This window comes from Heterocephalus glaber, unplaced genomic scaffold, assembly GCF_053883595.1.
Source record: "Heterocephalus glaber isolate CG9 unplaced genomic scaffold, H.glaber_assembly_v1.0 deba00000818, whole genome shotgun sequence".
Classification (NCBI taxonomy): domain Eukaryota; kingdom Metazoa; phylum Chordata; class Mammalia; order Rodentia; family Bathyergidae; genus Heterocephalus; species Heterocephalus glaber.
Window position 1 is genome coordinate 4,830,103 of NW_028258164.1, and position 25,067 is coordinate 4,855,169.

Genomic DNA, 25,067 nt, shown 5'->3' on the forward strand with positions numbered 1-25,067 from the left:
AGAAAAACAACAACAAAAAAACACGACAACCTGGCACATCTACTTTTCTAATAGTTTTTATTTTCCATAATTCCGTGCTCCTAATTTGGTAACCTACATCAAATTATTAGGGAAAAATAAAGTGAAAATAAGTAAAAGCTGAGCCATTTATGACTCATTTTATGGATTAAACTTAATAAAATCAAGATGATACATTCTATCCAGAATTTATCTGCCCTTCCATCCCAGCCTAAAACAGGTTTTCCAGATAAGCAAGCACAGCATCAGGAGAACTACTGTGAACAGATGACTAAGTATAAAACGATCATACTTGAAAACCATATAAACACAGGCTTCACTGGTGTCAATTTTGCAACTATAAATATATCATTATTTGCAAAAGAAAACTAATCTGCAAAGATTCAATAACTGCACTTAATAATGCTAACAAAATACAGCTGTTATGGATGACTACTGGTGTCATGCATTACGTGAGTTACACAGTCTCTCTCATAAACCTCACAACAATTCTATAAAGTGGACAGTTATTGAGCTTAGACTGTGATACTGTCTGATTAATATGCCAGCCAGCTAAAAAGGCTGTTTTTCTATCATAATGTGTACAACACATTTATACAGTATAAACAGCAACAATGAGATCGACAAACTTTTTCTGTAATGAGGCAGATAGTAAATATTATAGGTTTTTTTGTCATCCAGTTTCTGCCCATCTACACAACTCTGTCCAAATATTCACATCTGTTGGTGCAGGACAAAAGCATCCAAAGACAATATATGAAGGAGTATGGCTGTTTTCCAGCAAATTTTCATTTAAGGATACAAATTTGAATTTTATATAATTTTTACTTATGATATAGTACTCTTCTGATTTTTTCCCCAAATACTTAAAAGTATAAAAGCCATTCTAGCTTATAGACCATTATTTGCAAGTTGTATTTGGGTCATGAGCTTTAGTTTGCCAGTTCCTAAACTTAACATAAATCATTCAGTAACTAATGAGAACAGCCAATTAACTAGAATTTAAATTCCACAGAAAAAGAAATCTGTTTGCTAGCATCTAGAACACCCTGCTCAATATATATTTGCTGCATGAATATTTCAGTGGGAGTGCTAAATGTACAAAAATTATCAATGTAGTATCTTCCACTCAAAATTATCATATATTGCATAATAAATCTAAGTAAAGAACGAATATTCTGGAAGTTTAGCAAATATGAATTTCAGATAAGAAAATCTAAAATATCAAATTATTAGAAGCATTAAAAATGTATGTTAGGGCCGAGGATTTAGCTCAGTGGTGCCACCACCTGCCTTGCAAGCTCAAGGTCCTGAGTTTAATTCCCCAGTACCAAAAAAAAAAAAGTATGTTAAAAACATATAAATTCTAAAAATAAAGCAAAATTACAATAATACAGAAAGCACTAAATGCTACATGAAAAAAACCCACAGTGTAAGAGTTAACCAATAGAAAAAGGTCTACAAATGATAAATACCATTGTAATTTTAAAAAATAAAGAAATCAATGAATGGATTAAACAGCAGATTAAATATAGCTGAAGATAAAAGTTAGTGAACTGAAAGACAGACTTGAGGAAATTATCCAGAATATGATTTTGAGTGTGTGTTCCTTTATCTTTTTCTTTTTCAACATAAAATGTGGGTTAAGGGTTATGAAACAAACGATGGTCCTACTATGTCTACCAGGAGCTCCTTGCCCCAATAAATGTAGAAGGGCAACATTCACAGAGATAATGGCCAATATTTTTTCCACAACAAAACATGAATGTGTTATATAACAAGATATGGTGAAACTATTTCTAAAGGCAAAAATTATTCTGTGGAACAAAAAAGGATATTTTAAGACTGTGAACCAAAATAAAGACTTTTTCCTAATTCTATTCTCATTTTCAAATATAGAAAAAGGGCCATCAGGTATTAGTTTAAACCAATGACCCATATGGACCTACATTACCCACAAGCCATTCAAAATCAAGGGATATGTGAGTTTCTTGGATGCACAAAGACTTTCTAAAGCATAACAGGCATGGAAACATTCAGCCAAATTAACTTCTCAATGTCCTTTTTTCTACCTTAAAAACTGATTTACTGTAAAACTTAACTGTAGAAAAAGTATGATACAGGGCTGGGGAATTAGCTCAGTGGTTCTGCCGCCTGCCTTGCAAGCACAAGGACCCAAGTTTGATCCCCGTTACCAAAAAAAAGGGAAAAGTATCATACAGTATTTCCTTTCCCAATAACCCCCTTTCCACTTTACAAAACAAAGATCTACCTGTTTTAGAGTCCAAAAACCTTCAAGACAATCTGAAATATTCGTATCTAAAATCTCTTTTGTTGTACAAAACAGTTTTTTGTGCCTTTCCATATTTTATACATATATTTCTGTCAAAGGTGAAGCATGGGTTAAAAGTTTGGTATTTTGGGCCAAAGCAAGATTTGGTTAATTCAGCTATACTGCAAAACAGAAAAGCAAAAGTGATGAAAATTTGCATTTGCTAGCTTCATATTGTTAGAATAATATTGCTCCAAGGGAAAATGAAGGAAAAATAATTCAAAGACAAAAAAAACCAGAAACTGAAATTTGCCGTGCCTTATCATGACCAGATTTTAAAAAAACAGCTTAAAACCAAAGCCATATTTTTCTATATCAGAGTTCTGACATGAAATGATTACCATGAAGATGTGAATTTATATCTATATTGAAATGAAAAACAGACTTTTACATCTAAAAGACTGGTTTCACTATGTGAACAGGCATGTTGGTACATATCTGTGATCCCAGCTACTCAACAAGCTGAGGTAGGAGGATCACAAGTTCACAGCCAGCCTGGGTGCCTTAGTGAGATCCTATCTAAAAATTAAATTTAAAAGAGGCTAGGAATACAAATCTGTGGCAGAGCACTTCCGTAGCATGTGTGAGGCCCTGGGTTCAGCCTTCAGTACGTGAGGAAGGGAGCGGTGGAGGGAGAAAGGGAAAATTCCATAGTACTGAGAGAAACAATGTCCAATGCAGTAAATTCTTCAATCCTTATGTTAAAAAGAAATCTTTAATTATGACAAAAGAGAGATGTTGCAGAAAGAGAAAATACAGAAATAAAGGGAAAAAAGTAAATTTTCTGAGAAATGTTATTTTATTTTTCATAGTGCTAGAACTGATTGATACGCAGGGCCTTACACATGCTGGTAATCACTCTATCATCGAACTATATCCCCAGCCTTGGAAAAAAGTAAATTTAAAAGTCCTTGAAAAAAAAAGTAAAAACCAAAACAAAATTAAATACTATTAAATTATTTAGTTCAGGAAATATGTAAAGAATGCACTATGTCAAACTGGCAGAAGTCTGATCACATACTCTGCAATACTTTAAGGAAATAGGAACTTTTATACATTGCTAGTGGGAATGTCACATGTTAACGACTCTGAGTGATAAATTAGGCAATAGCTAAGCTAGCAAAATTACATGTGAATCTCCCCTCTGAAATTGCAAATGCAATTCTAGCAATCTATCCCACAAATATATCATAAAGATATGATTAAAAATACATGTACAATACAAAGCTTTATTAAAGCACTACGTATAATAGTAAAAGTCTTAGGAATATCTGTTTACCAGCAGAGGGCTGAGTATCTTGTATATCCATTGAGTGGGGTACAGAACAATAAAAGGAATGATAATGATCTCTCTACAGAGGGATCTGCACAGTATACTATGAAGTTTTTAAAAAAGTACAGACACTTTCTCTAAAAAGGCTGATATAAATCCCAGCACTCAGGAGCCTGAGGCAGGAGGATTAGTGTGAGTTCCAGACCAGGCTGGGCTACACAGTGAATTCAAGGCCAGCCTGAACTACATAGCAAGATCCTATCTCTACCCCCGACCAGTGGTGTATGTTTGTATTAAAAATAGCAATAATGAAAGGCTAAAACAATTTTTTTGGGGGGGTACTGTGGATTGAACTCAGGACCTTGTGCTTGCGAGGCAGAGGGCGGAACCACTGAGCTAAATCCCTGACCTGTCCTAAAGCAATTTTTAAACCAGGTTGATTGTAGGGGTGAAAAGGAATAGAGGGAATCTGGACAAAAACTAAACATCTCAGAATATAATTTCTTTTGTAGCTGTGACATGAACCATGTAAATTTCTTTTACAGAATTATAAATTAAACCAAAATGAAAATAAAAAAGCAATTTCTTGAAATAAAAAAATGGAAGAAAAAAAACCCAACTCTCCATTCAGCTGGACAAAGTACCAATGAAGAATAAGCAATTTCATGTGATCTCAAAACCGTAATTTAACCACACATTCCTAGTGAGATATGCCTGGTGATGCCACCAAAAATAGCATGGATATAAGGAAAACTATTCTTAAATCATTTTATTAGAAATTAAGTCAGTATTAACATTGTGAAATATTTTATATTTTTAATAAGACAAAGCAAGTAAGTAATTCAACTAATATCCGGAAAGAATAAACTCAAAAGCCGTAAAAACGACTGAGTTGGCACACACCTGTAATCTCAGCACTCTGGGAGATTGAGTCAGGATTCCAAGTGAAAGTCCATCTGGACAACCTGGGAGAGCCCCTGTCTAAAAATTTAAAAATGAGGGAGGGAGGGCGTCTGGGGATATACCTCAGTGTAATGGCCCTGGGTTTAATCCACAGCACCAAAGGGTAGGGGGAGAGACTGACATATTTGATGGCATAAGGAAATACATTTTCTCAAAGCCAATAGTTATCATAAACAGAGGGGAAAAAAAAGCCCAGTGAAGTAACTGGGTTAAAATACAGCTATGTGCTGAATACTGATGTTTCAGTCAATGACAGATTGCATATACAATGGTCCCATGAGATTATAATGGAGATGAAAACTTACTGTCATCTACTGACAGAATAGCCATTATACTGTGTTGGTGGTGATGCTTGTATAAACAAACTTACTGTTCAGCCAGTTGTATAAAAGTTTAACACATACAATTAAGTATGTATTAAGTATTAATATATAATTTTTAAAATGATAATAAACAACTGTTACTGGCTTGCATATTTACTGAACCTTTTCTTATTTTTAGAATGAACTCCTAGTTACATAACAAAAAATTTTAAAAATGTTTACTTTATGCTGTCATACCCCACAGCAGCCTCTTACATCTTGTATTTACTGCATCTCTTGATCTACATTGAGCCCAAGTCCAGAGACTGACGTATACCACCCAACTTTGTGTGTGAGCTCTACAATTTTCACACAAGTAAAGTGCATAAGAACACATTTCTCAGAATTTATTTCTGCCATTAAGCAATGCATGACTATATCAGCAACTAGTATCACGGCAAAGGACCAGCTTCTCCAAAATTGTATTTCATCAAACCTAAGAAACTGTTGTAAGATGTACTATTGTTTAAACCATGTCATCTATCATTATAAAATGTATAAATTTCAGATGTCAATGTCTTAGACACATAAAAAGAATCTTACGAATAATACTGTAAACACCAAATAGAAAAATGGACACAAGATATTAACTGACAATTATCAAAAAAGGAAACAGAAATGGACTACATATATGAAAGTGTTCAACCTCATCCATAATAAAAGAAGTGCAAATGAAGACTATATGATACTATTTTCATTGGTAAAGATTAAAAGGTTGATCTTATTATGATAGAAATGTAACACAAAGCTAGCTAACAAGTATTTCCATAGGGATAAAAAAGTAGTTGGTAATACTATTTGCCTCTGGGGTGGGGAAGTTGGGGTTGGGCTTACAATTTAAAAACATCTTTCTTCAAAGTGGAAATTTGTAGAATATAACTTAAAAAAATTTTTTTATAGCAACACTTGCCTTTTTTCCTTTTGAGGTTTCAGAATCCTTATCATCTTCTACACTGAGCAGATTTGCCCCACTACATAGAAAATAAGGGGAAAGAATTTTAAGTAACAATTATAATCTATACATTAAATTCAGAAGTTTTATCTTCTATGCTCACCTAATTCAAGTAATCAGTAAACTTTTTCAGTTTACTGAAATCAGTAAAGGACCAGATAGTAAAATATTTTAGGCTTTGCAGGCTACATTCATGGTCTCTATGGTCTCATCTTTGCCAATGCAATATGAAAATAGCCACAAACTACAGGCAGCTGTATTCCAATAACATTTTTAACGATCGGGTCGGTGGCAGGCAAGATTGAGACCATAGGCCACAAATAAATCTTGTTTTTTAACTATGGATTTTGTATATTATATCATTCACTTTTCCTTTCTGTCTTTGACCGACATTTAAAGAAGCAGAACAGGAAAACAAAATACAGTACAGGAGAAGAAAATACACTGTTAAAGAAAGAAAAAAAACAACTAATAAAAAACAGCACCTTAAAACAAATTTTTTAATACAACCATGATGATCAAAATCAAACATACCTTTTTGAAGACAATTCTGGTAGGTTTTTTATAATAAAATTCTAGCTATTTAAAAAAATGCAAAATTTTTGTTTCACTACTTTCATATATACCCTGACTTGTTAATGTTAAAAATTCTTACATTTTGTAAAAATGTTTGAAAGGGAGTGTATTTTCTCTTCAGCTGAATTTCTTATTTATTTCTATTTTTTCTGAACTATAAAAATAAGTCCTTAACAGAAAGTTAAAAAATTAAAAATCAAAACAAAAACAGAAAGAAGACCATAAAATAGTGACTTTAAATGAGAAACTTACTAGTTCAAAACTCCTTCAAATAAAACTTCAAGGCACATAAAGTGGTAACAATGAATGGAGCTGCTGCCCAGACAGATGTGAGGTCTCTAAATATATTCAGTCAATATGCTCTGAATGACTTGTGTAAAGATTTCTAGAATATATTTATAATTTTGTAGAACTTTGTGTGTATATTCATGTTTCTCTAAATTTATTTACTAGTCAGTAAGTAATCAGAGCAGGAAAAAACTAAAAGCTGCTGAATTTGTAGCATGCCACAGGATGTGCAATAAATTCTACTGCAACTGAAGTTTTTACACAGCATTCATTCCCATTACATTAACAAAGTGTAATGAAAATTCTGCTTAACTTCGGTCTGGGTAAACACTTGGGTTTATCATTTACATTGGTGCTTTCTCTGACAGGAATCTCATCTAAGATCAAAGTAGTGGTAGTAGTGTCACAAAAAGGGAAGAAAGATACAGGATTAAAATCTTCACACAAAATTGAAGAGTCTTAATCTGGGTTCAGTTACACAAAATAAATGATGGATTTTCAAACTGCTCCCCAAACAGAATGCCTTTTTCTTTTTTTAACAAACATGTCCTTAATTTGAAATCTGTTGTACAATCAATTTCTTTTTGTTTTGGTACCGGGGATCAAACTGGGGTCCTTGGGCTTTCGAGGCAGGCGGCAGAACCACTGAGCTAAATCCCCAGCCCCTGTATGATCAATTTTTGAACCACAAGTTTACATGTATTATATTTGTACATTTCAAAAGACTGAGAAATATAACAGCAAAATAATTTACCAGTAAAGAACCGCTATGTCATTCCTTAATAATACCATGTAAGAGTTAAATGTCCACCTTTTCCCCGGTACTGAGAATTAAACCCAGTGCCTTTGTACTGAGCTATATCCCTAGTTCCTTAAAAAAAAAAAATTTTTTTTTAAATTTTGAGACACAGTCTTGCTAAGTTTCTAAAATTGCTCAGACTGAGCTTGAATATGCAATCTTCTTGTCTCAGTTTCCAAGAGTGCCAGGATTACAGGCATGTGCCACCATAGCCAGCTGAAATGTTTTCATAAGTGAAGAATAGTACCATACTTCAAAAGTCTTTCCGCTGGGTGTGGTGGCACACACCTGTAATCCTAGCACTTGGATGCTGAGGTGGAAGGATCACCATGAGATCAGGGCCAGCCTGGACTACATAGTGAGTTCAAGGCAAGTCAAGGCCAGCCTGAATTACAGAGCAATACCCTGTCTCAAAAAACCAAAATAACAATAAAAACAAAAAAATCTTTCTACAGAATATAAATTGTTTTTGTAATAAAAAGTTCCATTCTTATAAAATAATTGAGGGGAAAAAATCCTTACTCTTTATCTGTATCTCCTTCATTTTCTTCTTCATGATCAAAGCTCCAATTATTTTTAAAACCTCCATCTCTCTTAGACTCTGATCTAGTCAAAGCTGAAATAAAAACAAACTGAGATAAGTATTCATTAATAGAATTATTCAGTATATAATAAATTTGAGCATTTCTCAAGCTTTTTGATTAGTCTAGATTTTCCTTAACTTGGTTACTTTTGACTTCTTGTAAACATTTTACTTCCACAGAGAAAAAGAACACATTAAAATCTGTTTTTGAAAAAATTTACAGTCATCCATATGAGAAACACAGCCAGGTAGTTAGCCTTTGCCTTAAATTCAATGATCTTTGCCTTTTAACAGAAGACAAACAAAAGGTTCTTTGTATCACACTGTGATACTGTGGTTAATTTTATGACCAGAAATACTCTAGATCAGAATATCAAAGATGCTCATACCAATGTTAAAAAAATGTCCTAAGTACACGGCTTACCCCCTCCCCCCAGCTGCCCTAAAGCCACAAAGTGGGAAACTCAAAAGTGAGACAAATGACATTCCAAAGCTGGCATTTGTCTTGGAACTACATGACAAAAACCTGCTATCCTAGAACCTGGTATTTAAGTTTAGAGTAGCAATAAGATGAGAGAAGTCAGGGTGAAAATCAGAGGACCCAAAGAGCAGCATCCTGATTGGGTGAACCAGAGGGAGGTTAAAGAGGAAACACAAAAGAAAAGACAATAGGGATAACTGATGTGTTACCCTTGGCTCTGGGTTTCCGAATTGATCTAAAGACAAAATATGTCTATCTTATGGTATGTGCTACAGTCTAAATATTTGTGTCCCTTCAAAACTCAGATGTTGAAATCTCAACCTCCAAGATGGAGGGAGAGGGCTGGGGATTTAGCTCAGAGAAGCCGTGCCTGCCTAGCAGTGCAAGGTCCTGAGTTTGATCCCCGGTACTGCAAAAAGAAAAAAAGAGGTAGAGCCTTTGGGAGATATGGAACAGAGTCCTCATGGATGGGATCAATGCCCCTATAAAACAAACCTAAGGGAATTTCTTTGCCCTTCCACTACTGGAAGACACAGTCAGAAGGTGCCATCTGAGAAAGTGGACCCTTACCAGATCCTGAATTTGGACACTTTATTCTGACTTCCCAGCCTCCAGAATCATGAGAAATTTACTGTTTAAAGGGAATCCAGTACATGATACTTTATTACAGGAGTCCAAATAGACTAAAACAAGAAATTTCCAACCATAAGCCCACAATTACTAAAGATTGAGGCCAGAATTTTCACAACCTAAAAAGAACAGAAAAGTCTGTAATTAAAATAGTCCCCTCTTTGGTCTCAGATGCTGAAGCAAGATGAAAAGAATGTTATTATTTGTAAAGCATTGTGACAAAATACCCACAATGGAACACTGTAGTGACTCTAAGGCCTATCACTTTCAGAAGTTGCCCTGTGGCAAATGTGACTCCCCTCCCAAGCATAAGAGAAAGTACACTGGGAGTGCCAAGGCTAAAAGACGAAATAACCATCAGGACTACTCAAATGAGGCACCTAAAAATTGTATGCCACAGATTCAGGTAGATTTCATGAAAGAATACCACCTAAACCCATGAGGGCAACTACTGTAGCATCTAGATAAATGTTGAGAATTTCAATGACTGGCTAAGCAAATGTTTCAGCTTTTAAAAATAACTAAATAATAAAAACCCAAAATCCAAAACCCTCTGATGAAAAGATGCTCAACATTATTAGCTAACAGGGTAATGTGAATCAAAATCATAATGACATGCTACATCTCACCCATTAAGATGGCCTCTTTTTGTTTTAACGGGAAGTGGTTTCAGCTGGGACTGGGAGAAACTGGGACTCTTATGCACTGCTGGTAGGAATGTAAAATAGTATAACCACTATGGAAAAAGTCTGGCGGTTTCTCAAAAAGTTAAAACACAGAATTACCAACATGATCCAGCAATTCTGGATAAATAAATACCTCTGGGTATATATTCAAAATAACTGAAAGCATGAACTCATTTTGTACACCAATGTTCACAGCAGCATTACTCACATTAAGTCAAAAGGCGGAAACAATCTAAATATCTATCTGCAGGTGAATGTGTAAATAAAACACACATACATACATACACACACTGCAATATTATTCAGCTCTTAAAGAAATGAAATTCAATATATGCTATACCATGAATTATCCTGAAAATACTATCCTTGGCGAAATGAGTAAAGGACAAATATTGTGTAATTTGACACTTATGAGGAACTTAGAATAGGCAAATTCATAGAGACAGAAAGTAGAATACAGGTTACCAGGGGTAAGAGGGAGGAGTGGAATACAGTTATTTTTTAAATAGATACAGAGTTTTTGTTTGAAATGATGAAAAAGTTCTGAAATTGGATGGTGGATGGTTATACAACACTGTGAATGTACTTAATGCCAATATTTAAAAATAATTAAAATGGCAAATTTTATGTTATGTACATTTTATCACAGTTAAAAAAACTAAGGGAGGAAGCCTCAATGTGAGCAACACGAGCAAACATAAATCCTCTCTAAAAATACATAAAACATCAAAGAAAAACATCAAAGAAAATCAAAGAGAAAAAAACATGAGTCCACAACCAAAAATATGAAATAGGAGGAAACAATTTATGGGGAAAAGAACTTGACATACAGTTAAGTGAGGCATATAGGACTCCAGCTAGCCTTGATCAAAAAACATCTACATATAGGCATATAATAGTTAGGATTCCAGAAATCCAACAGAAGAATAAAATTCTACAAGCAGTGAGAGAAAAGAAACAAATCACATACAAAGGAAAGCCCATCAGAATCACAGCAGACTTCTCAATGCAAACCCTCAAGGCAAGAAGAGCTTCGAGTGATGTATTTCAAGCCCTAAAGGAAAACAGCCTACAACCCAGATTGATGGACCCTGCAAAACTATCTTTCAAAATTGATGGAGAAATACAATACTTTCATGACAAAGAGCACCTCAAGAACTTCACCAATACCAAACCGGCACTCCAAAAAATTGTAGACAATACCCTAGGAAAAGACAATGAGGATCACAACCCTAGGAAACCCTGCAGAAAGAATCCATTGGGCGTGACAAATTAAATGCAAAGGGGGAGAATCCAACAAAAAGAAAAAGTCATGACAAACTTTTTTAAAACTTTTGACTTCATCTCCCTAATGAGTGTATAATTCAATCTTATTATTGTACTGATTAGTATTTTTCTGATTCTAGAGCTGCACACCATTCCTTGTGCTATACTGGCTATCATCTTCTTACGTCTACACTTTAATTGTGTTGCCTATTAATGAGCTCTAAGAATCCTTTATATATTCTGGTCATAGGTTATATGTATTGTAAATATGGTCTGTTTAAGGACTACTTTTCATTTTAATGATGTCATTTAAAGTTCTAAATTTTGATGGAATCTCATTTATCAATTGTTTTCTTTTATACATCATGTTTTCTGTATCCTAGGTAGTTCTTGCCTACCCTGAATTCATAAATATTTTCCTGCATAATTTCTTCTTAAAGTTTTATACTTTTAGGCTTTCTTATTTAGGTTCATAGATCCCTTCAAGTTATTTTCATGTATGGAAAAAAAGGGTTGAGGTTAATTTTTTATATATGGACACCAGGTGTTCTAGTGCCCTTTGCTGAAAACACTATCTCTTCCTCGGCTCTTGAATTGAGTTTATATTCTATAAAATGCTAATGTTAAATAATCTTTCAAAACTCAGTGGACCATACATGTGTGGTTCTATTTCTAGATTCTGTTTTATTCAAATGATCTATATGTCTTTCCTTACACCAACACTGCCTTGATTACTGTAGCTTTAGAAGAAGTCTTAAAATTAGGTACTAAACATCTTCCAACACTGTTTTTGTTTTTAACTTTTCTAGGTCCTTTGTACTCCCACATAACTTTTAAATTTCAATATCCAATTCTTCATTTATAGCAAGTATACACAGACCTGAATTTTTATATATACCTTGTGTTTTCTAATCCTGCTAAATTCAAGTACAAGTTCTAGGGGCTCCTAGAGATTTCTTAGTATTTTCTCTGTAGATGATCATTTCATCCATACATAAAGATTTTGCTTCTAGCTTGCCAATCCTATCCTAGTTGTGTCATTTCATTGCCGGACTATTTTGGTGGGGACTAGGTTTCAAAGTTTAATGGACAGATAAAGAGTAAGTATATCTGCCCTTGTTCCCCACCTTAAGGAGAAAGCATTGTATCTTCTCCACTCATATAAGGAATTTTTGCTGGAAATACAGAGTACATGTCTTTGATCTGTTGAGAAGTTTCTGTTCTACTTCTAGTCTCCTGATAGCTTTTACCATGAACAGCTGTAGCATTTGGTCCAATACTTTTTCTCCAACTAGTGACAGGATCATATGGCTTTTTCCTTTCCTCTGTTAAAATGATGACTTTTGGGAGTGGATCTTCCAATGCTGAACCAACACTGGCATCTCTATAACAAAACCACTTTCTACATCCTGCCAGATCTGACTTCCAATAGTTTGTTTTGTTAAACAAATTTCTATCTATGTTTGTACTTTTTTCTTCTATTATCTTTATCCAGTTTTAGGATTAGCACAATGTTGAGCTCCTAAAATGAGGGGAGAAGTGTTCCTTCTTTTTTCTGCTTTAATTGTTTGATATAATTTATCAGTTAAAATGTTTATGAGCCTGCTGTTGTCATATAGGTAGATTTTCAAGCTAGGAATATACTTTCTTTAATAGGTGCTATTCAAATTTTATATTTCCTCCAGAGTTAGTTTCATTAATTTGTCTTCCAAGGTACTTCTTAGTTGTCAAATTTATTTCAAAAAAGATTTTTGTAATATGCTTTCTATACCCTTTTAAATTCTGTAAAATCTGTGGTAATGTCTCTTAGATCTTAATATTGAAATTTAAAAAATGTATAACTGATATTGTGTAACAGGAAGAAAAGGTCTAAAAGAGCAGGGGAATTGGGAGGGGTAGGGGAAGGGAAAAAAGGGAAAGGAAAAAATACAAGAGGAAAAAAAATGGAAACAAGGTCTTTGCAAATAGAGAAGGGTGGAGGGAGTGAAGGGAGGGCAAGGGAAGGGGAAAAAAATAAGAACCAAGATACTCATGTAAAGGTACAAGATCCCAATGATGAATGTAACTGTATTTTATACCAAAAATGTACCAATAAACTTAATGGGGGGGGGAGAATAATGGTGTAACTGGTGAAAGCCAAATAAAATTGGTAGTGAAAGTAATAGTATTATAATAATGTTAAATTTCTGAGTTTCAACAAATACACAAATATCAGTTAAGTATGGTGACCCACACCTGTAATTCAGCACATTGGGAGGCTGAGGCAGGAGGACTTCAAGTTTGAGCCCAGCCAGGCAACTTAGTGAGACCCTGTCTCAAAAATAAACAACTGTTTGTTGAAGAGCTAGAAATGTGTCTCAGTGTGAAGGCCCTGGGTTCAATCTCCCCCAAAGAGTGACAACCTTAGCAGCAGGTGAAAGGTGTTACCAAAACTAGCCCTCTGTCATCTCTGAAGTTTCTCTATAAATTTAAAAGTATTCCAAAATAAAAAGTTATAAAACACTGAATGTAAAGTAAATCTGTTTCATAAGCCAAAGAGATGACCTAGTATTTATGCATTAAAGGAACTGGGGTTTTATATACAGAATTCCAACAAACATGATCAGACAACTTCCTAATCAACAACACATTAGAAACTACAAATAAGTAGAAAAATACTAATTTCATCCCTAGGCCTCTCCCTCCATCTTTTGATCCCCTTCCCACTTGAAAAAGATCTATCTCCCTACTTCCTATTATCTGTTTTTATTTTGGTCTTTGTTTGTATTTTGGGTTTCTCATATACTGTGAGAGAAACCATTCAATATTTAAGCTTGTGTGTTTGATTTATTTCACTTAACATTATGCTCTCAAGGTGCATCAATTTTCTAATAAGTGACTCAAATTTATCATTCTTTATGGAAGAGTAGTACTCCATTATGTATAAATACCACATTGACCTATTTTGATTTTATTTAGTTAATTACTATATTTATTTTTGATTTTTTGAGACAGGGTCTTGCCATGTGGTTTACACTAGCCTTGAAGTCACTATGCAGCCCAGGCTGGCCTTGAACTTGAGGCGTTCCTTCTTCCTCAGCCTCCTGAGTGCTAGGATTTCAGTTATGAGCCCCCACATCCAGCCAGCTAGGATTTTAATTTAGTACACAGTGAAATATATGAATCTAGATTCAAGCTGGTCTTCAACTCATTATGTAGTCCAGGCTGGCCTCAAACTTGAAGTGATCCTCTCACCTCAGCCTCCTGAGTGCTGGGATTTGCAGGTGCGTGCCAGCATAACCTGTAGAAGTGATATAATTTCTAATGAAGGAAGAATAAATTACAAAAAGCAACAAATTTTAAAAACAAAGTTTAGGGCAACTTCAAGTAAAGAAAAAACAAAATCCTCAAAAGTTCTTGAGGATTGTGGCGGTGTGCACCTGTAATCCTAGTTACTCAAGAGGCTGAGGCAGAAAGATTGCCAGCCGGGGCAATTTAGTGAGACTCTGTTTCAAAGTAAAATAAAAATAAAACACAAACAAAAAGTCCCTGTGTATAACATAATTGAGCATGGTGTTCTAGTTCATAATCGTAATTATGAGTGGAAAGCTGTTTCTACTAAATTCTACTAACAAAATTAAGGAAGAGAAAGAAAAAGATGAAAGAAGATTCCACTTAAGTAACACACACTACACTTTTTTTTTCTTTTTGCAGGGCTAGGGGTGGAACCCAAGTCTTCACACATGCAAGGCAAGCAATCCACCACTGAGACCTACTCCAACATACACACTTCTTCATACTCTCCAATAAAATGATAATAATAAAAGGAGGGGAAAGTAGAAACTCAATAAGAAAATAAAGAACCCAAAGAGGAAATACTAGTACCTAAGAGCTGTAACAATTAATAAGAGGTGATAACCTGATAGGAACTGATTCAGTTGATCAAAGGCAAAAAACCAAATGTCTGTGAGAACATAAATTACCATACTCATACAAGAAGCAATAGATTCAAATACAGTATATCAAATAAAAGAAAGTGGATTCATTACTACAAATTTTCCCACAAAGAAAAACTCAGGCTGAGAAATCTTTGCCAATATCTTTTTCCAAACTTTTAAGAAAATAACACCAACCTTACCTAAACTTTTCCAGAAATTTAAAAAAACACTTTGCAGCTCTTTTTATGAAGTCAGAATACTTAATCCCAAACCTAACAATGGCATTCAAGAAATTATTGTACTGAGCAATCTCACTGGAAGACAGACATAAAACTTTAAGTAAAAGACTAGCAAATTAAATCCAGTGATATAACAAGAATACATTAAAATTAAAAAGGGTTTATTCTAAAAAAGCAAAAGTTAACACTTGACATGAGTAATTAAAAATACTCATTCATTGGGCCGGGGATTTAGCTCAGAGGTTCCGCCGCATGCCTCGCAAGTGCAAGGTCCTGAGCTTGATTCCCCGTACCAAAAAAAAAAAAGAATGAGATGGAATAAAAATACTCATTCATAACAGATCAAAAAATCTTTAACTAGGTATAGAGCATCCTTAATCTAAAACATTAACTATAAAAACCTCCAGCAAACATCTTACTTATCACCCTGTAATAAGCCACATCAAATCTATTCAACTATGTAGTGAAGGTCCTACTTGGTGCAATGAGACAAAGGTGTAAAATGTCTAGGAAGGTTGAGGAAAAAACCAGCAAGAAAAAAACTTATTTATGTACTGAACTCTGTACATAAAACTTATTTATGTACAGAAAGGCTCAATAACTGGCTACAGTAGGTGTACTGATGAAAGTACAAATTGTTTTATCTTAAAGCTTATTAGTAAAATGTGAACTAATAAATATGTAAGGAAGAATGTACCTGGAAGTTCATCGTTTGGGAATGATTACAGTATTAACTCAGTCATGAATCATCAATGGATGCTAAAACTAGTGGGTAAAATTTGATGAGAAACAAGAAATTAGCCAGGTGTGATGGTGCAGGCCTGTAATCCCAGCTACTGGGCTGAGGCAGGAAGATCAAAACTTCATTTGGAATTTAAAAGTTCAAGACCAGCCCAGCACAAGCAATTTAGCCAGACCCTGTCTCAGATAGATGGATGGAGAGCTCAGCAGCGAGCACATGCCCCAGTACCACAAAACAGCAATGTGAACACAGCAACAAAACAAAAAACAACCAGGATATTTACTTGTCTCAAAGGAGCTCTCCACACAGCATTTATTAATTACAAAGGAAAAAGCGGCATCATGAGCCTCTAGATATGACATACTGAGATAAAAAAAAAAAACCCAAAACTTCTATAGCATTCCTTTACAAATAATAACCCGAATCTAATCATGTGGTAATTATATCAAATTGAAATATACCCAAACTACAAAACAACCGTCCCATTTTCTTTAAAGTGGCAAAATCAAGAAAAAAAATTAAAAAGCCATTTCCATACTAAGGGAGATAAAAGCAAAAGAAATAAATGTAATACATGATTCTATATTGAATCCTGAACTTGAGTTTTTTCCTTTTACTATTAAGAAACACTCTTATGTCAAGTAGTAAAAGTTGAGAAAAAAAAAAAGTTGAGAAAAAATTGTAGATTAGGTAACAGTATTAAAGCAGTTTTTTCTGATTTTGTATCTGCAAGCTGGTGTTTTTTGTTTCATTTTACAGTATAGGGACTGAATCCAGGGCCTTCCCATTGAGCTACATCCCCATCCCTTTCTATACATTTTTTGAATCAGGGTCTTGCTAAATTGGCTAGGCTGGGCTCTATATTCACAATTATTCTGCCTCAGCCTCCCAAAGTGATGGGTTTAAGCCATACCTGTCTGGCACTCCAGTAATTTAAGAGAATGTACAGTTCCTCAGAAAAGTTTGGAGGTGGGATACTGAATTAATGAGGGTTAAATGGGTACTACATCTGAAATTTACTTTCAGATGGCTCAGAAATAACATATATTTAGGTAGATATACATAAATATCTGAAAGACAATATGATAAAGCAGTTTTAAACATTGATACTGGAGGAAACGTCTGAAGGATAAATGAGAAGTCCTTGTAGTAGTCTTACAACTTTCCTATAAAATTATTTCAAATGTTAAAATTTTTTTAAAATATAAGGAATATACATACTACAAATAGATTGTCAAATTCTGTTCCTCCTATACTGAAGGCTACTCCCCTGCTCGGACATAAAAACTAAAGAAATGAACAAAAATTATAACTCAAAGGACCAATAAAACCAAAATATTTCTTTTTTTTTATATAAACAGTTTACTCTAAACAGCAACACAGACAAAACACCATATAAACACAAAGGAAGTGATGCAGAATTGAGACACTAGCTGACTTTGGATCTGAGGCTCATAAGCAACACAGCCCAGGTTCTGAGGAGACCAGATGAGGGGTGGGAGGGGCAAGTGATTTTCTCCTCGTACAGCCAGTACAGCCAGTACAGCCAGCACAGCCAGCTAGAGGCTACCGGCAGCTCTGAGTGGTGGGAATCATGCCTGCCTCTGAGAGCGGAGGACTAGCTCCTAGGGGACTTACCCAAGTATAAAAGTTTATAATTTTACGGCAGTTGAAAAATAGGGAACGCTTCATGAATTTGCAGGTCATCTTTGCGCAGGGGCCATGCTAATCTTCTCTGTATCGTTCCAATTTTAGTATATATGCTGCTGAAGCAAGCACCAAAATATTTCTTAAATCACACACAAACACACCCCACAACAAGCCACTAAAGGAAAACTAAATGATTGCATTAAGTAATTGTTTATAAAATCATTCTGTTCTTTAAAAATTGCAAAATAACTTGGTAAGAATTCCATCCAAAGATCACACTCCATAATCCATCATCACATAGAACAATGTTTTACACTAAGTTGGCCTTTGATATTTTTTGAACATTGGATGAAGTTTAAATACAGCAACAAAGACATTCAGTCTCAGAATAGAGTATCATAGGCTCAAACTACCACCTGTTAATCAAATCAGAATGGCAGAAATTAAAATATCAGCATTAAGAGGCTGATGATTTACAGAAACAAGAAAACTTAAAAAGTGCTACAGAAACCATTTTGGATATGAATTTGCCAATACCTAGAATGAAGATTAAGCCACACATGGTCTAAGATCCAATCATTCCATTGCTCAAAGGATATCCTTGGTTAGGTATAAGTAAATTATGACTCAGCCAAATGTGGCCTGTTGTCTGTTTTTATAAGAACGATTTTTACATTTTTAACAGTTGAGGGAAAAGAAAACTCAAAAGAAGAAATGTTTCATAACACAAGACAATTATATGAAGTTCAAGTGGACATAAAGTTTTATCAGAATACAGCTATACTCTTGTAATACCTACGACTGCTTTCTCACTAAAATGGCAGTTACTGACTAATTTTGATAGAGATTTTATGACCTACAAAGAATAAGATAATGTTTGTCCCTTTACAGAAAAAAAGAGGCTGACCTTTGCTGTTATCTTACTTTTCTCCCTTTGCTGAGACAAAATACTTGATACCCCAAGTTAAAGGGGGAAAGGGTTATTTAGCTCACAGTTTGTAGAGGTTTCAATCAATAATCAGCTGGCTCCAAGGCAGGGTGGCAGGACAGACAGGGATCACAGAGGAGAAACATTGCGGGAGGACAGAAGTTAGCACAAGCAACAACAGACCTTAACAGTAATATTAACATTGTCTTTCTGCCCCTTATCTTATCCAGACTACTTAGGGCGGGTAGCTCTCATGGTCCTTAATCCTATGCCCTTGAGCCTAGCATTACACCATTAATCAATTCCAGCATCACACATTCTGGATCCAGCCACCTCTGTAAAGGCCCCACCTATGACTGCCTGAGGCTTTGAGGGGCCATCTAAACACAAGGCATAACAGCTGTACAGAAACACATGTGTGCATAAGGAAATAACTTGTCCAGATTTTTATAGTAGCAATACGATGTTCACATAGTGGAAATGTATGTTACAGTAAAAAGCTGCATACAACCAAAACCTTCACAAAGGGGAGAATGATTAAAAAATGATTTACAATCAGTTCTCTGTATCTTCAAGCTCCACATGCACAAATTCAACCAACTACAGTACAGGTTGAAAATATCTGGGGAGAAACTACTGAGAAAAGTACAGAGTTTTGGTTATTATTCTCTGAACAATACAACTTTTGATTATTCTCTGAACAATACAACTATGTACATAGCATTTACACTGTATTATAAGTAATATGGAGATGATTTAAAGTGTAATGGAGGATGTGCATAGGTTCTATGCAAATACAATGTCATTTTATGTAAGGGACTCACACATCCAAGGACTTTGGTATGTGAGTGAGGCAGTCCTGTAGCCTATTGCCCGAGGAATCTGAGGGATCATTGTACAGCCACACTACAGTATAAGAAAAAAAAATTGATTTCTCAACATTGGTAAATCTCAAACAATGCTAGAAGAATAAAAAGTAGCACAAAAATGCAATATGATATATTTATAAATTTTTTTTTTGGTACCGGGGATCAAACTCGGGTCCTTGAGTTTGCACAGCAGGCTGGGAAACCACTGAGCTAAATCCCCAGCCCCATACTTATAAATTTTTAAAACATGCAAAACAATTATATATACTTGCATATGATATATATACATATATATGTATTTATAGTTTAGAAATACATACATAAAGAGCAAAGTATAAAGAAATACATGGGGGCGATAACCACCAAATTAAAGACTCCCTGTGTTGGGGAGGTGGATGAAAAAAAGGAAGGGTTCACCCCATTATTTACTGTAGTGGTAATGTTTTCTTGTTTAGGCTAGGAAATAGAACACAAGTATCTGCTGCATTATACTTTACAGTTCATAGAAAATGGAAATATTTCCTAATACTATTTTTAATAAGATTTTTACAACAATACTTATGACAAAAATTTTTAAAGGACAGCTAAGAGGAACATTAAACTCTGCAACTTAGAAATATAAAAACAGTAACAAAAATATAAAGAGAACTGTAAAACCCAGGAAACTTCTCAATAAAACAATTTTAGGTGGCTCTTTGGGGCTATCAGCTTACTGTTTGAGAACTGTCAAGATTCTCCAAAGGTACAGGCTTTCTTGAAAACTGTCAAGAGTCCTCAAAGGCATAGACTCCCCCACTTGTCATGTAACAAGTGAGAATACACTGTTGCAAACAGAAATCACAGGAGGAGGCTGGCATAAATCAGCTAAGCCCAAACCCATCAGTTAGGCAACAGTTCACCATGTTGGTTTTGCTGTAAACTTCCTTACTGTCTATGGATTGGAAACATTAAGCAGTGGTATCTCATTCTCAAGTAGTACAGTTAGCAGAAAAACAATTTTCTCAACTTATACACACAAAGTTCCAAAGCCAGAAAGTGAACAACTCAGAAATGACAGCATGAGCCATGCGTGATGGCACATGCCTGTAATCCCAGCACTTAGGAGGCAGAGGCAAGATGGTGAGTTAGAGGCCAGTCTGGGATAAACAGTGAATTCAAGGCCAACCTGGACTACATAGCATGACCCTGTCTCAAAAAAACCCAAAAGCTACCAACCAATCCAAACTACTGAGAAACAAATGAAACCTGTAAATGGTGAAGACAAAGGAAACTAAGGAGCTGACACTCAAACTTATGAAGGAAATGCTAATGAAGATTCTCAGATTGAACTGCTACTATGACAAAATGAAAATATTCTTTGATAATACTTGGGTAATTATTTTGACAAAAAGAAATCATTAATTTTGAAGATGGGGGAAAATCACATCCTTAATATCTTTAAAACTAAGCAGGAAATGTACTTGAAACAGGATCTCCTCAAAAAAAAGACAACTTCCAAAGGCAAGATAAGAACATAGCCTTGACCTTAGTCTGTAAATTCCAGACAGCTTCAAGGTAGCTACTGTTAACTTGAGACTAGGCCATGTCCAAACACCATAGTTTGCCTGGGACTGTCTCAAGTTTAGGAGTGAAAAGCCCCATATCCATAGGAAAGGACAGGTCCTAATGACTGGTAATGGATGCAAAAGGTTCCGAGAAGTATAAAAACCTAATATAGACAAACAAACGGGCTTAAAGCAACACTGTTTTTCATGTCAAATGATCCCATACAGACTACACATCCCTTTCTGTAATTGCTGCCATTGTTTTTTACCTAACATTGGTGCTATGGTTTCGATATAATTTTAAGTGTCCCTCTTCCCCCAAAGGTTTGTGGATTGAAAGCTTGGTCCCCAAGGTGACAGTGCTGAGAGACAATGTGGCTCTTTAGAAGTTAAAACCTCATGAGAGGTCATCAGGTCATTGAGGGGATGCTCTCAAAGAGATGATGGAAACCCCGTGTTTCCAGCTTCCTGGTTTTGAGATTTGATCTTTCCTTCTATACGTGGTTTGCTAACTGCCATGAGATCGTTCCTAAAGTTGGTGCTATGCTTTTTGGGCCTCCAGTCTCCAAAACTGTGAGTTAAATAAACTTTCTTTGTTAAGTAGCCTGTGTCAGGTAAGTTCATTATAGCAATGAAACCCTGACTAATATGGCTGACAACCTTAATCTATAGTTCACAATGGATCATCCATTATTTCATCTCTCCAACTAATAGGATTTAGGTGTACAAGTGAAATGTGTTATAATTGTGAGCACCTAACAGTCTTTGTGATTAATGTGTTTTCTTATCAAGATACTGTTTAATGAAAATGAGAGTTATGGTAACTCCAGACATTACTGCATGAAACAAATAATGGAAGGAAAAGTTCTGAATATGTTTCCTTTTTTCTTTGAGACAGGGTCTCATTAAATTGCTGTTTTCCAGGTTGGGCTCAAATTTAGGATCTGCCTGCCTCAGCCTCCAAGCATGCTGGGATTACAGATGTGTGCCACAGTGCCCAGCTGCCTACATTTTTTTTTTGTCTTCAGATTCCTAAACTGCCCAGTATTAAGAAACTCTTGGATTTCATGAGACGGGAGATTAGGGAGTGGCAAAACTGGCTGGGTAAGTAGGGGTGACGTGATAATTACAAAGTCACAGAAAACATGCAGAACAATTCCCAAAGCCCTGCATGTGGACTTCTCACAAGAACTTGAGCAGGTATTCGATAGGATGGCCTAAACCTGATGTCAGCCTGAGGAGTGGGTGATAAAAAAAGGACCGTCTGCATTGAGTTTTTGCCACTGTAATCTCTCTCCGAAGTGGCCCACCCTCACGCTATAGGGTGTACTTCTTTTCTTACTGTTACTTGGCCCAAACTCATTCTGCAGAACTTGTTTCTTTTCCTACCTTTAATAAAACTACCATTTCCTCAGGACAAAAAGAACCTAGAAACCACCTCTAGAAGGAGACTCCAGCACTCCAAAACCAGGTAACAAGACCTGTCATTTTCAGCTGAATGTGGTGACACATGCATGTAATCTCAGCACTCTGGGAAGTTGAGGCAGGAGAAGGATCTAAAATTGAAGCCCAGCCTGGGCAATTTAGTGAGGGGAAGGAGAGGACTGTTATTTTCAATATGAGAAATACAGTAGTTCCCCCCACCCTTATCCCTAATATGGTCCAAGACCCCCAGAGGATGATGCATCATGCCACGGACAACATCACAATCCTATAATTTAATGCTTTTTCCATCTTAATTAAGCACGTATTACACACTTTGGCCATAACTTTTGCAGTTAGAGGTGTGACAGCAAATCTAGTATGAATTTTTCTTTCTTACATTTACTCACAAAGTAAATCTTTGCAACCTCAGTATAAGAATTTTTTTTCCTTAAGAACTTTAGCTTTTTCACCTAAACGAAGCATTTGACAGCTTCTTTAGCATATTCAAGTTGCCAGCATTATTACTCTTGCACTTTGGGGTCATTTGTCAGTAAAACTGAACACAAGTACTGTGACAGTAATAGTCCATCTCATGACCAAGATGGGTACTAAGTGACGAAACTGGTTTGTACCATATGTAATTCCCATGCCAGGTGGGATGGAGAGGGACAGTGCCAAAATTTCATCATGCTACTCAGAACACAGGGCAATTTAAAACTTATTGTTTATTCTTGCATTTCCCATTTAATATTATCAGACTGTGGTTGATCACAAATAACCAAAACCAAAGAAAGTAAAACTGCAAATAACAGGGAACTACTATACTATGACTTTGTTGAAAGAATGGAAAAAAAGAGTATTTAACTCTTCAGGCAATGAAGCAGAAGGATCACAATTTTAAGGCCAGTCTGGACAACTTAGCAAAACCCTGTCTCAAAAAAAGTTAAGGGCTGGGCCAGGGACACAGCTCAGTGGCAACACACCTGCCTCAAAAGCACAAGGTCCTGAGTTCAATCCCCATTCTAAAGAAAAAAAAAGTTAAGGGTTAGGGATGTAGCTCAGTGTCAGAGCACTTGCCTAGAATTCACAAGGTCCTATGTTCAATTCTCAATGGGGGGAGGGGGCTGGGGCTGGGGCTGGTGCAGTGGCACACATCTGTAATTCTAGTACCCTGGGAGGCAGAGACAAGAAGATTCGAAGTATGAACCCAGCCTGCTGAGCAACTTAATGAGACCCTGTCTCAAAGGGGGGTGGGGGGTGGGGGGAGTAGATCACTGCTAAAGCCCTGGATTCAATCCCCAGTACTGCAAAATAAATTAACAAGAAAAAATATACATCATGAAAGATGATTGGGTATGCTTCAAATGGCTAAAAATTCTTTACATTTTCCCCATTGAATGGTGGGATCTACTTCCTTTCCTTGAATCTAGGCTGGCGCTGTGATGCTATAAGTTCTAAAATTGGGCCTTCAAAGATTGGCGGCTTTCTGTTTTTGCCCTCTTATAATGCTACTTTATCAATAAATGATAATTCGTCATAATTACCTTCTATTTTTTCCTTCTCTAGTCCCCACCCATTCAGGAGGAGGAGAAGTAAAAAGAAACACTGAGTTTGAGGCCACCTGGGCTACAAATAGAGTTTCAGGCGAGCCTGAAATGAGATGTGACTCTCAATCAGGTCCCTCACTTCAGCTGGATTTCCCCACTAATTTGCTCTGGGTCACATAACTCTTCTGTACCTGAGTTCCTCAAATATTCAACATAATTTTGTTTTTTGGTACTGGAGATTAAACTCAGGACCTTGTGCCTGCAAGGTAGGCACGGTGCCACTGAGCTAAATCCCTGGTCCTCAACATATTTTTGTAATGGCAAGAGGAACAATCAAGCTGCTGTGGTGGCGCACACCTGTAACCCCAGGACATAGGAAGCTGAGATAGGAAGACTGCCCAGAGCTCGTGACCAGCCTGGGCTACATAGTGAGTTCAAGGCCAGACTGAACTACACAAGCGAGACCTTGTCTCAAAAAAAAAAAAAAAAAAAAAAAAGCAAACAAAAAAGAGAGAACAATCACTTTATAGAAGTTTAGACATAGGAAATATATTCTAATTTTATTCTTTCATTTCTCAATATGCCAGTCAACCTAGAATATCAGTATCAGCAACTACTTAGAAGAAAAGGTAATAAGTGAAAGACTTCTGTTTTGTTTTGGGGTTTTTTTTTTTTGAGACAGGGTCTCAGTATGTAGTTCAGGCCTCAAACTCCCAGGGCTGGGATTACAGGTGTACTCCACCACGCCTGGTGGGAAAAGAACTTCTTTATCTATGCAAAGAAAAAAATATAATAGTAACACCAGCTAATACACAGTTGTCTTTACATGCCTGAAATTGTTTTACGTATTTGGTGTATATTAACTCATCTAATCCTTATGGGAAGTAACTGCTCTAGTCTGGATATGTGTTTCCAAAGGGCCATGTACTAAAGGTTTGATCATTGGTCTTTGGCACTATTGGGAAGGGGTGGAACTTTAAGAGGTGGGACTTGGTGG

The 25,067-nt window shown here is 35.8% G+C and overlaps 1 protein-coding gene and 1 non-coding gene across 10 annotated transcripts in view; both read right to left on the reverse strand.

The window, feature by feature from the left end:
- Senp6 (SUMO specific peptidase 6) overlaps positions 1–25,067 on the reverse strand; it is a 113,259-nt gene that overhangs the window by 82,156 nt on the left and 6,036 nt on the right. For 6 of the 9 annotated variants that reach the window (XM_013065221.3, XM_021243795.2, XM_021243794.2 and 3 more), the window contains exons 2-3: positions 8,086–8,179; positions 5,859–5,919 (exon numbers count right to left, since the gene is read on the reverse strand). The exons of 1 other annotated variant lie outside the window; for it this stretch is intronic. In XM_013065221.3, coding sequence (XP_012920675.1) covers positions 5,859–5,919; positions 8,086–8,179 — 155 coding nt within the window. Of the gene's footprint in view, positions 1–5,858; positions 5,920–8,085; positions 8,180–17,745; positions 19,691–25,067 lie in introns of those variants that run through there. 2 more of the 9 variants (XM_087207579.1, XM_021243793.2) reach the window with 2 other exon arrangements.
- On the reverse strand, positions 17,780–17,886 carry LOC147828932 (U6 spliceosomal RNA). Its single transcript, XR_015449978.1, has one exon. It is a non-coding gene; the product is annotated as a U6 spliceosomal RNA (small nuclear RNA).